At 40.5% G+C, this 16373-nt stretch overlaps 1 protein-coding gene across 5 annotated transcripts in view; it reads left to right on the top strand.

Moving 5' to 3' along the window:
- Window positions 1-3460: 3460 nt before the first annotated feature.
- The window catches only part of CCDC149 (coiled-coil domain containing 149), a 50853-nt gene continuing 37940 nt past the window's right edge, over window positions 3461-16373 (top strand). For 4 of the 5 annotated variants that reach the window (XM_050338137.1, XM_050338136.1, XM_050338135.1 and 1 more), the window contains exons 1-3: window positions 3461-3587; window positions 10804-10965; window positions 11499-11537. In XM_050338137.1, coding sequence (XP_050194094.1) covers window positions 3540-3587; window positions 10804-10965; window positions 11499-11537 — 249 coding nt within the window. In that variant the 5' untranslated portion in view covers window positions 3461-3539. Of the gene's footprint in view, window positions 3588-3962; window positions 4206-10803; window positions 10966-11498; window positions 11538-16373 lie in introns of those variants that run through there. The other variant, XM_050338138.1, reaches the window with a different exon arrangement.

The raw sequence follows: 16373 nt of genomic DNA, 5'->3' as shown, positions 1-16373 counted from the left end.
GGGAACAGATAAAAGCTAAAAGTAATGGTATCCTCAACAAACATAGTATACTTCCTCCAAAATGTGTGCATGAGGGTTTGAGTGTGTGTTTATCATCAAATTAGCAACAACATGAAATAGAATAATGCCAATATAAATTACCAAAAGTACTAAAATGGATGTGTTATGTATGATAGGTTATATCCTCATTCAGAGGTATTTAAACCCTTATTAAATGGAACCCTGAAATATCTGTAGAGAGTCAGATTGAATCATCCTTCAGTGGACAAGCATTACATGTTTTCATTATATTTCAATTATACAGCCTGTCCAGATCTTAAGGATTTACACTGGCTTTTTACTCTCACATTTCTTTAAAGTTAGATGTGGATGTAATGATGTAGTAGTGCAGTAGACAGATGTTGACAAAAATAAGGAGCAAAATTTGCAGTGATCCATTCAGTGGCTTACCTATGGATACAAACTCAGGATGTTTTTTTTCTTAGTGTACGACAAAGACACTGATTTCTAAAAGCTGTGTTTTAAAACTATTGATTAAATCTCCTGCAAGTGAAAACTGTTGCTTAAATCTCCTACAATGCCTACCTGAGTAGCTTGGATAAGCCACAGTAGCTTGGATCTGATTCTGAATTCATAATTGTCCAGGCCAAAAAAAAGTTTTTTAGAAAGTTTGAATCCTTCTTAATGAAATGTAGAAAATGCTTAGAGAAGTGGAGGGTAGTCTGGTGAAAAGACAGATGAACTCAAGATACCAAGGAAAAGATTGATCACAAAGCAGAACTGCAGAGAAGGAAGATGAAACACTAGAAGTAGATAAGTTTATCTAGTGAAGGTATAGAGGAAGGAAGCAAAGAAGATAACAGATCTAGAGACAAAGAGAACGGGATGGTAGCTGAAGAGGAAGGTTGAGAGATGATTTTTTTTGTCTCAGATGTTCAGTGACAATACTGTGCTCTTCTGATGTTGGCAAGGTGATGGTGCAAAAGAAGTTATTGCAGCAGGTAGGAACAGAGCCAAGACACCCTGTTAGTTTTGCAATTAAAACAGCAGACTGGTACTCCTGAAACCTGCAATTTCGCTCCCTGGTTATGTTTGTAACTTCAGTTTTCTTAGGCAAGGAAATTCTTTCTTCAGTTTCCTATCTTTAAACGAGGGTGATAGTACTTTTTTTCTATCATCTTCTTCTTATCTTGTTTGTCTGAGTTATGACAGTAACTGTATCTCAATACGTTCCTGCCTAGAGGCTGACAGAGTAACCTGGTCCGGACTGGGACTGTTACACAGGAGCGTCTCAGGAACCACTGGTAAGTGAGGCAGAGAGGATCAGGAAAGATGATGAAGCTGCCAAAAGTCTTGATATCAGGCACTAAAAGTGATTAATTAAAAATACATATTTGGGTCCTTTTATTTCCTTTCTGATCATATCAAGTGTACTCAAGGCACTTTTCAGCTTATTTTTTATTTATTCCCTTGAATCTTTCTTTTACTTCAAAAGAAAGTGGTTATTCTCATCCAAGAGCTTGGGCTTTCTGAAAAACACCACCTCTCAACAACGTTTTGATAAAATCCTAAGAGCTGGAAAAGTTGAGTTCCTTTTGTTTTAATAACCTCTTTTCATAAATATTTACTTCTCATTTGAATACTTATCCCCAATAAAAATTAAAACCTTATGTTTGTGAGGAAGGCAAGCAGATTTGGGATTAAAATGACTGACATCTCTCAAAAATTAGGGCTGTTGGAGGATTATTGTTCTTACAAGCAGAGCTATTTCTGCAAGAGTATTCTGAGTCCAGAGTGCTACAAGACCAAAAAAACAGGAGAGATTCTGCAAATGAGAAGCAGAACTGGAAAAAGACTCTGTTTGGTTCATCTACACTAGCAGTTGTATAGCTTTAACTATTAACAACACTAAGAAAATGTTTTAATATGTTTCTAATATCATTAACAATTCTTTTAACCAATGGTTTAAATTATAGTTCCTTTCAATTTAATTTTAATTATTTGCTATTTACCTGTGCAAACATGATGCTGTTTTCAGAAATGGTTTTCTGAGAAGCCTGTGGAGACAGGCAGGATTGTGATATATCACACACGTGCCAACATAAACCACAGAAAAATATGAACTAAGAGGAAAAACAAATGTACTCTCGAGAGCATTAAAGTTACAGAATGCCTAGAGATGAGGAACAGCTAGTATAGGAGGAAATGGGCTACAAATTGGAGAAAATGTCTAGGTTTGATTTATAATTTGCAGGTAAAATGTAGAAACTTTCTAATTTTCTAATTATCAAACTAAAGTTCCATTCTAAAGCTAGCTGCTCTCATGGTTTTGGTTTTTTTTAATATGGAGATAACTACAGGCATTTATTAAACTTAATAATCTTCCATTCAAAGAGACCTCCTGCTGAGTTGAGATGTGACCTATGTTTCTTCCCATTGAAGCTGTCAATTAAGCACTGGGAACAGAAAAGCTGTCAGTGGCTAGGCCAACATCCCTTGCTCAAAGGGATGTGCAGTTGTCAAAGGAGGCTCTCTAAGCCATTTTAGAAAACAGAAGGACATTGTGCCTAGATGCCAAAGCACAAACAAATCTTAACAGTGGGTAAATTGTGGTAAGGAATGAGGCATGCATATTTTAACATGTTGTCTTGTGCTGTTTGTGCTGCTTTTCAAAACAAAGAATAATTGTGGGTTAAACTGCTTAAATGCTCCATGCAATTACACTTGCACTCTGCCTGGAAAACGTAAGTCCTGAGGATGCTTGCAGTGTTAGGAGTACAATTAACATCACCTGTGATGTGCCTCAAGGTAGGCCTGGTCCGTGGGGATGGACCTTGCTGCAGCTCTGTCTGCAGAGGGTATGGCTGGAGCAGAGGGATCAGGATGGGGAGGAGTGCCTTGTGGGTGCTGTGCTTGGTTTTCAGTGCTGATGGAGTGAGTGTCAGTGCTAGTGGGGTGAAAAAGAAGCCAGATCAAGTCCTGGGTCATTATGTTATTTACACCTTCGTGAACTGAGTGACAACAAAGATCTGTGCCCAATGTGGGCAGTGTTCCACTACCATATTTTGAGAAAATGGTTTTCTATCTCCTTGTCCTCCCGCTTTGTCTTACCTTACATGCTCCACATAAGCATGTACACAACTTGCAAGGGTTTTGTTACACATATATAGAATTAAAGTCTCCCTGATGTCCGCCCTCTCATCGACCAGTCCTGACGGAGGCCTGGCTGTCCAGAGCCTGGGATGGCAGCAGTGCCCAGCTGGTACACAGGAGGAGCACGTCAGGAGAGGAGGGCCCTTCTCTGGGACACGCACCCGGATCCTCCCGCACAGCCCTCGGCAGGTGCCGCTCGGGCCCCGCCGCTCTGCCCGGGCCCCAGGGCCCGGCGCTGCGGGCGCTCGGCCGTGCGGAGCTCGCTGCCGGCGGGTCGCGGCGGGCAGGGCCGGTCGCTCGGGCGGCCGCAGGCCCCGCCTCTCCCGCGGGCTGCTCGGGAAGGCCGGGCCGGGCGGAGCCGGTGGCCGCCGCGGGTTGCCGGAGCCATGAGCTCCCAGCGCAGCGAGAGCGACTGGCAGGGGCTGCTGAGCGAGGTGAGGCGGCGGGGCGGCCGCGGGCCGGGGCGCCGGGCAGAGCGGCGGCAGAGCCCCGCTGCTCCCCCGCCGCGCGGGGAACTGCCAGGCCTCGGGGCTCAGCGGCCCGGAGGGGAACGGCCCGCGTCAGGGGCGGCGGCAGGGGAGCGGCGGGCGGGGGCGCTGGGCACGGCCGGGCTGTGCGGCCGCGGCTGCCGCTGGCTCTGCCCGGCTGCCGTCCCCGCCCCGCACGGCTGGGAGCGCCGGGACCGAGGGCCTGCGACCCTCTCCGTGTGTTCCCCGCCCTGGGGCTGCGGGGAGCAGGTTTCAGGCGCTGAGGCTGCTCCTGGCTTGAAATCGCCGAGGATTCATTGAGCGAGGCCTCGGGCCCGCGGGGCAGCAGCGCAGCCCAGGAGCGGCACCGGGCTGGGTGACCGGGCTGTGCCCCCTGCCTTGTGCTCCTGCTTCACTTGCGTCGCACGTGGAAGGGTTCTGAGACCCACGGGTGACGTTTGTGAAACGGGACAAAAGAATGGGATAGCGCAGTGGCCGTGAGCTTCAACAGGTGGAGGATTTTCAAATTACAGGAATAGAAACTTCATTGTCGAAAGGCAATAAAGGTTAACAGGTGTTTGACGGGTACGTTTTCATGTAGGGTAAGTTACCAAGCTCAAAACCATTTGAGGTCAGTGTAATTTAAAGGAGTGTCATCACAGTCAAGTCTGTTTAGTGGGCAAACTCATGAAGTAGGTTGGTATGCTGATTTTTACACGGCATGTTGCATTTCATTAATTTTGCATTACTGTAAAAATAGTAGTTTTGTGTTTACAGCTAGCAAACAAAACTTTTGTGCCAACAGCATTGGCCTAGATAAACCTGATGAGTCTGCTGTCCTAGAGACACAGGTGAATTCCTGTTTTCAGGAGGGCTTTGCCTCTCTTATATTATGTGAGCATAAGGCTTAAGGCCTTGACCAGTCAAAAAGATGTTTGTGTTTAGGGTCTTGAATGTACCACCTGTCCTGGTGATTTCAGTGGGAGTTTGTCTAGGCCCAGATCTGTGCTAGGACACTGCATCTAGAACTGGAGTCTGCTTATGCAAACACACAGAATGATTCAGAGGAAAGTGAAAGGTGTGCTCTTAGCCGTACCCTGATTGTGCAGTGTTGCATCTCATGTCTCGTTTCTCAAATGGAGTTTTATTGTGGGGGTGGTTTTGCATGGCAGTGAAGGGCAAGAGATAAAAGTTCAACCTAGAAACTCCATCCTGAAACTGAGCACTTAGTTTAGGGCTTCCTAATTGTAGCAAAGTTTAATGACTGTGCTAACATACAGTATTCTCTCAGATACTTGAGCATACATATAATTTCTTTTTATCTGGAAAAATTAGAAGCCTAGTGATTTATATTCAATTTTTCTGCCCTTTCTCTCTGTTTCCACAGCAGTTTTACAGACTGTTTTTCTACTACTGTCAGGATATAGGCTTCCCTCTTTTGCTTTCCTCTTCCCTTGGCTGTTTGTGATTCACTCCATGAAATTTACCCATTAACTCCAACATCCTGATGGGTCTGTGGCTCAAACTTCTGAACTAACTTCAAATGAGTTTTTCAAGTTTTCCATATCCCTGAATGGTACAGAGCTTCTCAAGGCCTCTTAGCTTCAATGTGTGCTAGGTAATTTTAAGGGTTTTTTTCCCTGAGCATGGCATAAACATATTGAAATGCTTTCAAAATACAAGATAACACAGGCAAGAAAAGACATGGTAGATCTAAACAAACCCTCTTCCATTGCTAATGCTGGACAACTAAAACATAAGATGGGGTTAAAAATCTTGGTGTAAAAGACAAGCAGCTGGTGGGTTCAGATCTGTGGTCATATCCTTTTTGTTTACACAAGGCCAGTCCTCCAAGTTTGAAAGGTAGGGGTAATTTAAATACTTGTCAAAGCAACTGTAATTTTTAAAAGTCTGGTATTGCAGGTGTTAAGAAAAATGGTAGGATGTGGTTTTTGGTACTTATATCTATCTGCACAAACACTTGTACACACAGCATATATTTTAGTAGGTTGTCTTCATTTTTCATTAGATAAAAAGAATACATTTTTTTTGGTCTGTTCCAGTCTTTTTCTATATTTACTCTTCCTTTTCCTTTTGCCTTTTGTTCATTTTCATCTGTACCCTTTCACGTATCTTTCTCAGCTTTTATTATGCTCACCACTATCTTCTTGCTTGTTCTTTTGCCTCCATGTTTCTGTATTTTTCCACTTACTGTACAGCCACACACATTTCAGGCCTAGTGTACACCTGGTACTCTGAAAAAGCTTTGTACCACATGTACCTTGAACATTCTTTAAACTAACTCTGAATAGGATGACGTAGGAAGGAATACTGGGACAAAGCCAACTTAGCAAATACTGAAGGACCAGAAAGAGTCATTATTTCCACTGGTCATTTCACAAACTGGGTGCAAAAGAACAGGCTTCAAGAGCAAAGAATCCACATAAATTTTACCTGCTCTTTAGTTGAGTTCATGTATTGGTGATGGATGGATATACATAAAATGTGAAGTACTCTGTTGGGATACCAGGTAATTTTTTGTTTGGATTCTGGGTTTTTAATCTAGCATTTATGTCACTGAATGACCCATGGTTAGGGCATTTAAAAGGTGGTGTGAAGTTGTAGGATGAAGACCTGATCGATAACTGCTTGTTTGACACAAAAGAAACTGAACCATAGCGTTTGGAAAAGGAAGTGGAAATGCTGGAAGAGTTGGCACTGCGACTTACTGTGCTCCAGAATTCTCAGGAGCTGTGGGAGAGGTGCTGTGAAGACCTGCATGCTGGGCTTTTGAGCAACAAAACAAGTGTTTGCTTTTTATGTTGCCATGTTTCAGGTTGGACTAAGATACCCACCGGGATGTTTTGGAACAAACACAGAGAAATTAATGTAATCCAGTGCACAGCACACAAAACTTTTAAGGGCTGGGCCACATCAGAAAGTTGTGTTATTTTAACTAACAAATGACAGTAATTCCTAGATGACCAGTGAAGATGATGTGGTGTAATGCTGTCATCAGGGTAAGACATGTTGTTCTGAGGAGCTGCTTATATTGCTTATATATACCATCAGTGAATGTTACCATCCTACTTTGTGTTTGAGCAGCCAGGAGGCAGCTAATGAAGCAAGAGCTGGGCAGCAGGAAAAGCTGAGTTGATATGGTGGGATAGAACCAAGGTCACTGCATTTTTCTCAGGTTTTATCAGAGATGAGCACATAAGATGGCAGGCAAATGGCCAGCAATTTTGTATTTCTCTGGGTCTGAGTGCTTGACTCTTTCAAATAAGTTGAACAGTTTAATCAGAAGTCAAGGGGAGCAACATTACTGAAACACAGTCAACAAACATCCCAAATAATGAGATTGCAATACATTTTGAGAGTTTTCATTTTCCACAACAAAATTGCCTCTAAGAATATAGTGAGGAGAAATTTGATAAAACTTCAGGCAATTTGGTAGCAGTTGGATCTCTTGTCCAAAAGGTGGTGAGTAGAGTTCCTGGTTTCTCAGCATGGTGGATAATAGGTTTCAAGGCCCAGTGTGGTAGCCCTTCGTCAGTTAGGACGACACAAGGCCCTGGAGTGTCAAGAGAACAGAGAATATGATCCACAGTGATTCCAAAGCACAGTTTGGAGGTAGTATCTCTACTTTTACTTTCAGAAAATTAGATATTTTCTTTGATATTAATTGCCATTAAATGCCCAAGTATAGGGCAGTAATTTGTACCAATTTTTAAAAAAATTCTGATAGGTATTCAGTGTGTTTGTTGGTTTAAAAAAAAGAAAGTCTAAAACCTTGACAGTGTTCCAGCCTCATCAGGTTATTAGACCATGTCTACAATGTCATTAATGAGATCTACCCAGATTTGTCACTAAAAATAGTAATGGACAAATAGTAAGTGTTCAGTGTAGAGGGTCACCTTGGAGCAGTTACACTCTCCTGTAATGTCAGTCTCTTTTTACTCAATTTCACTAAAGTAGGCTGTAAAACAGTTCAGGCAGTAATGTAGGATGTCATATATATTCCTTTAATTATTATGATCTTCCTCATAGCAATTATAATTTTCTTTATTGCAGATAACAGCAAATTGGTAGATGAAAGTCACTAGACAGATATGTAAAGTTGTATATTGTAGCTTTTAGATTGAAAGTATAGCAGCTGGTTCTTATTTAACCTTGCTTTTTAAATTCATAGATTATTTTGTAACATTAGTTAAAAAGAAATAAAAGACCATTGGAATATTTCATAGTAACTGTAGTGCATAACAGAACTCACTAGTTTGTCTCACACATGAGATGTAGGCTTTCCTTCAGTTGCAGGAGAAGAAATCTCTATAGGAGTGAATGTCAGCAGCAGCTACTGAATACTTTTTTCAGACTATTTGAGAATTATTACTTGCATTGCTCCAAAAAGACTGTCACATTCCTATGTTCCTTTTGACAGCATACCAATTTTGTTGCACTTAGTTGTCCATATAAAGGAAATTGTTGATGGGACTCAGTTGTTTTCCATTTCTGGTGTCCAGTTGTTAGGTCAGTTTACAGCCATTATTGCTACTTTTTTTTTTAACATTCATAAAAACATATATTGCATAACCTCTTTGAGGTCTGTATTTGTAAAGTTTGTTTTTCCTTCAAAAGTGGTAAGGGGAACTGCAAACATAGCTCTGTTGAATAATCAAATTCCACAGACATGCCTTGGCTTTATTGGTTTTTTTGTACCACAAGCCCATGGAAAAAATTTTTGCATTATTACTGCATTTATTTGGGAAAATCAGTATATGCAAAAGGCAAAAATGGCTTCCAGAAGTCTTCTATATGGTCATTTTTATAGTAAAATGCAAATAGTGCATTGATGGGAGATGCCAAGCCCCTTCTGTCCATATAGCACATCATCAGTGTGTAATTCATCAAGTTAAAATATAATTTGGATAAGGAGGATGTAATTATTCCTTTTCATTTAGACCTTGAACACAACTGCCCCCACAGTCTGTGTATGGTTCGTTATCCACAGCCTAGTGGATAGTGGAGAATTCCCTTGCCCCCAGTTGTGCTGCTGTGAAAGGTGAAGCCTCCTTTTATGCTCTGAATGTGTTCTTTGTGGAGGGCTGTGACTCACGGCAGAAGCAAGATTTGTTTGGGGCTACCTCTGTATTTCTTGCCTGATAAGTACTGGGTTTTGTAGTCTTGTCCATATACTCCAGTTCACTTCCGACTCTCATACACTCCTTCATACACCAGCACTGGAGGCAAGGCTTGGAGGCACCTGCTGGTGCTGTGGGTGTATTGAGGGGAGATGTTTGGCTTCTTTCCACTCCCACTGTGTACATTGTGTAGGTGTTGGTTGATAGGCCAGCTGCATTCTTCCTGCTGGTTAAAGGAACAGGACAGGCTACTTGGTTCAGGGCTTTAGGCGGTTGGGTTTTCTTGAAGTGACTGTGAGGTTTGCTTTTACTTATTGTTATTTGCAATTACTCTATCAGATTGTTAGTATTTGAAAACGATTTAGTGAAGGCATATTTTAGAGTTACTAAGACATTGGATGAAACTGGAAATAGAAGAAGAGAGATTGTCGGAGGTAAATAGTTCACTCTTGGGGAAGGAATTATTTTATCAAGTTTGAAGCAGTTTACCATGTCACTATATTCACTTGCTGACAATATTAAAGTTTAGCTTCTGATACCTTTCAGTGCTTTATCAGGGGATTTGACATTTGTGTAAGGTATCAGTAAGGACATAAGTACATAGGTACAGTTGCCTTTGTTGATGCCAAGGCATCATAATCCAGAAAATTTATGGCAGGATTTCAACTTCAATATTGCCAGAAATAAACTTAAGCCAAGGTGGAAGTGTCCTTTTTGAAAGTTCAAATCCTTCTTGGAATTGCTTTTCTCATTCCCTTCCACTTTTTTGCAACTAAGCATTTACCATTTTTGGAAAAGGTTGACTGTACTAATACAACCAACTCACTTTTCCCTTTCTCATTTACTTGAAATTGAGGTTAACAAAGTTAATTCCAAGCAAGCAGTACATACAAATAATGATTTCTGTCCCAAAGAACAGGACTGACTTGAAAGTACAGAAGTGCTGATGCTCTTGCTTTGTGCAAGAGCCCATAATGACAAAGTATTCTTGTCAGAGGATATAATGAAACTATAAATTGTTTTCATGACTGCTGTGGTATTTGGTCTCTTGCAGAGCACATTCAGAAAGTAGTTAGTGCCATGTTGTATGTCAGTAACATCAGAAATAGAAATAAATGCTTTAACGTGAGCAGTGTCCAGTGATGGGTGAGGAGAATCTGCTGATTGAACATCACGTTAAGGGAAAGAAGTTATCTGAAGGTTCTGATAGGTAACACTGAGGATGACATACACGTTACTCTCTTCCTCCAAATGGGGAAAGGCAGCGAAGCACATCAGGCTAATGCAGAACACCTTAGATTTGCAAGTTCTGCTCTGTGTTGTGCATGAGCCCTACATATGGAAGGCGGTGGCTGGAGGGGAAGGTTCACTTCTGCCTTCCCTTCCCATTTAGGAGCTTGCAGCATTCTTCCATTATTTCCTATTCTTTTGCCTCAATAAGCACATGCCTGTTGTATCAGACAGTAATTAAGTTTCTTTTACCTGTGTCAATAGGGTATCAGACTGTAATTGTTTCAGACTCGAGGTAAATTTGGTAAACGCTCAAGCTACCCCTTCTCCTGTAACATGGTCCCATTTCAGCGTTCAGAGCCCAAAGCACACTGCTGGTAGTGGGGAACAGGAGAGCATTGGGAAGTGAAGTGGGAAGGGTTGGTTGCTACCTGAGAGCTGAGTATTGTGAACACAATTAGAAAAGGAATTTGCAAATGCTTCTTCCTTCCAGCAGCCTTCCCAGGGCTACTGGTCAAATTGCAAGGTTCCTCATACTACTGCATATGAGAAAAGAGGAGAAACTCAAATTGCCAAGTTTCTCTAACTCACACTGATCAGGTGAACATGTAGCCTTACAAATTATTTCAGGCTTCCAATACAGCAAATATCTTTCTCATGAATATAGTTAATAAGCTAAGACGACCTGTGGCAGACTTTGATCTCGTGCAGAGTCTTCCTCCATTCTTTTGAGAGAACTTGAGGCTCTTGTATCCAGTACTAGCTGGGGTAGAAATGACTTGTTACATTTATGTTTCTTTTCTCTTCTGCAGTTTCTGGTGTGCAAAAGGAAGCTTGAAAGTAAAAAGGAGGCATTGCTAATCCTTTCCAAAGAGCTGGACACCTGTCAACAGGAAAGAGACCAGTACAAGCTTATGGCCAACCAGTTGCGGGAACGACACCAGTCTCTGAAAAAGAAGTATCGGGAGCTGATTGTAGGTTGTTCTTTATGAACACTGTATGATTGGGGGACAAAGATGAACCTCAAAAAAATGGAAAGAAGTCCATAATGACTGCTGAAAAAAAGTTTAGGTACTTGTTTACAGTAGTCCTGCAGCTGTACTGCCCTGATCATATTATTACTCATTTGTTCTGCATTGATGAGGTAGTGCTTATTATATAAGACACAAAAAGACAGTGCGTGCTGTGAGGAAATTACTTTCAGTCATAATTCTATTTAAAAACTGACTGCAGTATTATTATTCCACAGCAACTTAATGTACCATTATGAAAAATAATTCAACATCAATTTGTAATGACCTGCTGTTCTAGAAATGTAAACAAATCCTCAGCCTTAGAAATCTTTTTGAGTTGGAGTTAGTATTACTGGTATTCACCAGTAGTATTTTAGAAACAATTTTGATAACATTTTAGTGAAAATACATGTTTTAAAATTTGATCCACAGAGTTAATATAGTTGCTGGTTTGAGAAATAAGTTGCCAATAGAATATGTCCATTTATTTGTAGGATGGGGATCCATCGCTTCCACCTGAAAAGAGGAAACAGGTAGGATTTATTTTTTGGTTGATGTTGTTTATCTGCTACAAAAGTACTTTACAAAAGAGTAAAAATATTAACTAAGAAATCTGGTAAATCTGGTAATCTGTCTATTGAAAAGCTTAGTCTTTAAGCTGTGACTTCTGTTTTCTCTACACGTTTCACTCTGAAATACCTGAACTACCATTAATTAGAATATATGTCTGTTGCTTTCATGTTCACCTGAGACTGAAATTGGTCAGTGTACAGAGATTGGTCTCCTTCTTGTTTATCCTTCTGTACTGAGTCCTAAAATGGATTTGTGACAGGACTTTCCATACTTAAAAGTAATCAGGGAATGCGTTGTCTGCATTCCATAATTGTTAATTTATTGTTGTAAGTGCTGTTTTCCATTAAGTATTCTCCCAGGGCACTTGGACTCTGAGTTATAAATGCTAAAACAATGATAATTGCATTTTATGATTCCCCTGAAAAACTTTTTGCCTCCTCACATGCATTTTTGTTCCTTGATATTCACATTGTGTGTCCCTGTTGTGGAATGTTGGTTGTCACATTCTTAAAATTATCTTAATTTTTAGAGAAAAATGGCACCCAAAACACAATATGTGGAGCAGGGAGATGAGGACAATCTAAAAGAACAGAAATTGTTGCTGTAATTGCTAGTTCTGAAAGTCTTCTAACTATGTTTAAAACATGATTATTACATTCTCTTAATGGATCAGTAGTTTTACTTATCATCCTTTCCCTGGGAGTTTGCATATAGTTCTTGCTATTTTCTTGAAATTTAGGGCTTAGGGTTTTGGTTGTTTTAAACTAAACTTCCAGAGGCAATATAATTACTCCTTCAGGCACTTAAACAAATAGCTGCCAAGAAGTCAGTGGCTTAGTGTAGAATCATTTAACTTCCTCATTATTTAGCATAATTTATTTGCAATTCTGTTATTTCAACAGAATTCTAATAAAAGTTTATGACCAGATATAAGTTTGTGCATTCTGAGTGTTGCTGAGGAATATACAATTGAAAGGAAGAAAATCAAGGCACTATATGGATCATTACAGAGATAAGTAGGAAGGGAGATTTGCCATTCCATAGATATTTTTCTAATTAATCTTTCATCTTTCAAAACAAATAAAACTGGCACTGGTTTCTAAAATACTAGCCAAATTCAGTCTAAGTTCAGAAGCTGTGATTATATTAATTGTTGGAAATTTGTCTTACCACGGCAAGTGCCTGGAACACGATTTAATAATCTACCTAGGAGTTTTGGTGGTTTGTTTTTTTTTTTCTGAGAAAGTTATGTATTCATGCTAGATAGCAGTGAAAGGAAGAAAATCTTGTCTTCAAATGGGGTCATTGATAGGTTTCCCCCAGGAACAATATATACTTTAGGTTGTACAGTAATAGACTGTTAGTGCACTTCCTGAGTTTTCATTTTCCTGAGAAGTGTGTCTGTAGCATACAAGGTGGATAACCTAGAGTAGTGAGGGCAGCCCTTCTGAAGAAGAGTATAGTTTTGCTTTGAGAAATGCATCAGAGAATAGTAAAAGAAAGTTATGAATATTTTTCCATTATTACCGTACATACATTTTTTAGCATTTTCTCACCTAAGAAATAGTGAGGTCCTCTGTGCCCTTTTGTGTTTCTTCCATCCCCTTTATGCCCAGAACCCTCGCTGCCTGCTGGGAGAAGTTTGTCATCCCAGTCACTTTATAAAAAGAGACCTTGGTCCTCCAATGAATTTTGTGTGACACAAAGGGGCATGTTTTCATGGTCAGGAATGAGATGAAAACATAATATGCTGACCAATTTGCTATGTGTTGTGTTTGTTTGCCACAGCTGAGAAATTATTGCTGGAATTTCAATCTAGAACTTAAATGTAATAGGTGGGTTGGAATTGCTACTGCCTTCTTCTTTCTTGGTTTTATATTTCACCTTTATTATCAACTATGCTTTGTGACTGCTTAAAATGTCTTGTTTTCCACACTGTGCCTTCTTGTCGTGTTTTGCAACACAGAATTTTCATCTTTTTTGTGAAAATATCATGAAACCAGGCATTTTCTGTTGACCAGCACCAATCTCAAGTGTTACTTAAAAGTATCTTAACGTGCAGTGCTCTGCAGCGTTTTCCCTCTCAAAGTTGTATTTGCATCTCTGACCTTTTCCAGCCTAAACAACTCTAAGATTCTGTGGTGATTCTATCCAAAGACTGCTCTGTGTGTATTGCCTTCTGCCAACCAGCAAAGCAAATGAGAAACTGTCCTACTGAAATCTCTTTTCCTACAGTAGGTGTTTAATTTAACCATCACTGTTGTTATCACAGCTTATGAGTTGTTGGTGCTTTCCTGGCCCACTCACCCACTCACTCTGCCAAACACTCTCAATTAAATGCTGTGGTTGAAGGTAGTTTTTTTATGTCTTGTGGTGTCAGGTTTAGGGTAATTTTTGGATAAGTAATGGAGAGGTGAAATGTTTCAGAAAGATAGGAATAATGAAGAGTGGTTTTTATGTTAAAATTCACCAGAGATGGTAAACAACAGACACTCCCCATTTTGAAAGACATGTTAAAATGTTGCTCTGTCTACATAGCCTCTGTTGAGCATCCTATATACGTAGAAATTCTACCATTCTGCAGTGATATATATTTATATGCATTAGCTGTGATACAGGACATTTTATTGACAATTAACTAGATATCTGTTGGCCAGTGTTGCCACACTGGGAAACTTAAAGAAAAAACATAGTTAAGATTTCTAACTTGATATATTCTGCCTACTAATTTAATCTATATTGCTTAAATTTTCAATATATCTTCAGTTTGGGAGAAACTTTGCCATTGGACTAACAGATCAGTGAACCTTTGACCTTCTATGTGAAATGGAAGTTCTTTTAATACAAATGAGATCTTTTGAATAAACAAAGGTGAAGTAAAATGAATGTTTAGGAAAATGACTGTGCTGGGCCACAGTCCTAAACATGCTTTGATTAATTTGATCTCAGTGAGACCATTCAGTTGGAGAAAATGGGTTTGTGCTGGGCCTGTGTGTCAAGAATAAAGCTGCAATGCATTATGTTCACTGGTGAAGCCTTATATTTGTATTTTGAATGTATAAGAAATCAAATTAAATGGAACTAAACACTACAAGACCACAGAGTGGTTGAGCTGGGAAGACAGCTCTTGAGATCAACTAGTCCAATCATCTTGCTCAAACAGTGCCACCTAGAGCAGGTTACCCTGGAGCATTTTCAGTCTGGTTTTGATTTTCTGTGAGGATAGAGAGTCCCTGAGCAACCTGTTCCAGTGTTTGAGCACTCTCATAGAAAAAAGGGCAAGGGGATGGTGCTCAGATATGTGCAGGTATTGAAGTAGCTAAAATCATTCTTGAGGACCAGAGTGTGTGAATTGTGAAGCTTCTTCCAGTTGTGTAAAGAAGGCCTTATCTACTACTTCCTGATGTAGAGCAGATACCCAGTACAACAGCATATTGATCTGCCCACAGATCTTGACCCAAAAGCTCTCAGCTGACTCCTGAGTTGTCCAAAGGCAGGGCTTCATGCATTCCAGTTACTCTCTCATATAAAGGACAACATCCTTTCTCACCTTCTTGCTAAAGAGTCTGTATCCCTCCATCACAGCACTCCAGTTTTGTGAGCTATTGCACCACTACTGCATGATCCCAATGAGATTGTAACCCTGTAACTGCACACAGTCTTTCTTCCCCATGCTGCATGCATTAGAGACCTCTGAGGGGCATCCAAGTGTGCTGGTTCTGTGGTTTGAGAGCTTTCCCACAAGGCTGTTCTATGGGAACTTCCTTCTCTACATGCCTATGGTCAAAGGACCACTTCAGCTCAGTTTCTTTGTGAATTGCTATGTCCCTTCTCTTCCCATCTTCCACGCCTCTTGGTTTGTCTAGCCTATCCCAACTTTCCTTATTACCTCCCACATAATTTGTAGAACAAAGCCCTCCTTATGAAGTTGGTCAGCCTATTGGCAAAGATCCTTTTGCCTCATGTAGTGAAGTGGATCCTGTGTCTCCCAAGCAGCTGTTGAGCCTTAGAGGGGGGCCCATGGTCATAGAACCATCTTTGAGGCTTCTCGTACTGAGTCTCATAACATCATGATGACGCAGTCCTAGTACAGAGCACAGCTCGATAACTAATCTTCTCACCAGGCAGAAAGTCTCACTAGAGAACCTGCATGCATTGTTCCTGAAGGTCATGATCCTTAATGCTGTTACAGTTATCCATAGGTGTCCCAAGGGGATTTGTTCAAAACTGAGACTCTGACTGCTTCAAGGGGCATTGGTATCACAGCATGGTACCCACTTGCTGAGATGCTGGTCAGACAGTTTGTCTCCTGCTAATGAGTAAGTCCACGAGCATGGCTTTTTGGGGCAAGCACATCAGAAGGACCAGAGGTTCCAGACAGGAGTATGTTGTGACATAACATAAACTGACCTATTTTGATCCTTTTTGCTTCCAGGTTCTAGGTCACTTGTACTCAGCTGTCACAATTCACTTCTAAAACAAACTTCAGGAATTAACTTATCACTTTTCTTTCTTCCTTTTATTATTCTTTCTATCACATCATCATCAAAAATTACTAGTGTGACCATTTCTTGTTAATTAATGAATTCAGGAAGTTTTGCTAGCCTTGTGCTAAGGCGCAAAAGCTGCATTCAGAGTCCTATGAGATAAAATTTTCAGATAAAATACACTACAGGGTAAGCAATCATTTTGTATTTATCTCACAGTCGTGCTGTGATGATTAATGTGATTTCCTCCTCTCTTCAGAGGCACTGAAGATGAAAAACGTCATGCATGTGCCCAGCTTAGATCTGTGC

Source organism: Myiozetetes cayanensis, unplaced genomic scaffold (assembly GCF_022539395.1).
Source record: "Myiozetetes cayanensis isolate MyiCay16 unplaced genomic scaffold, myiCay2020 scf7, whole genome shotgun sequence".
Taxonomy (NCBI): Eukaryota; Metazoa; Chordata; class Aves; order Passeriformes; family Tyrannidae; genus Myiozetetes; species Myiozetetes cayanensis.
Note: the sequence above shows the minus strand (reverse complement) of the source record. Positions and strands in the feature narration are given on the sequence as shown.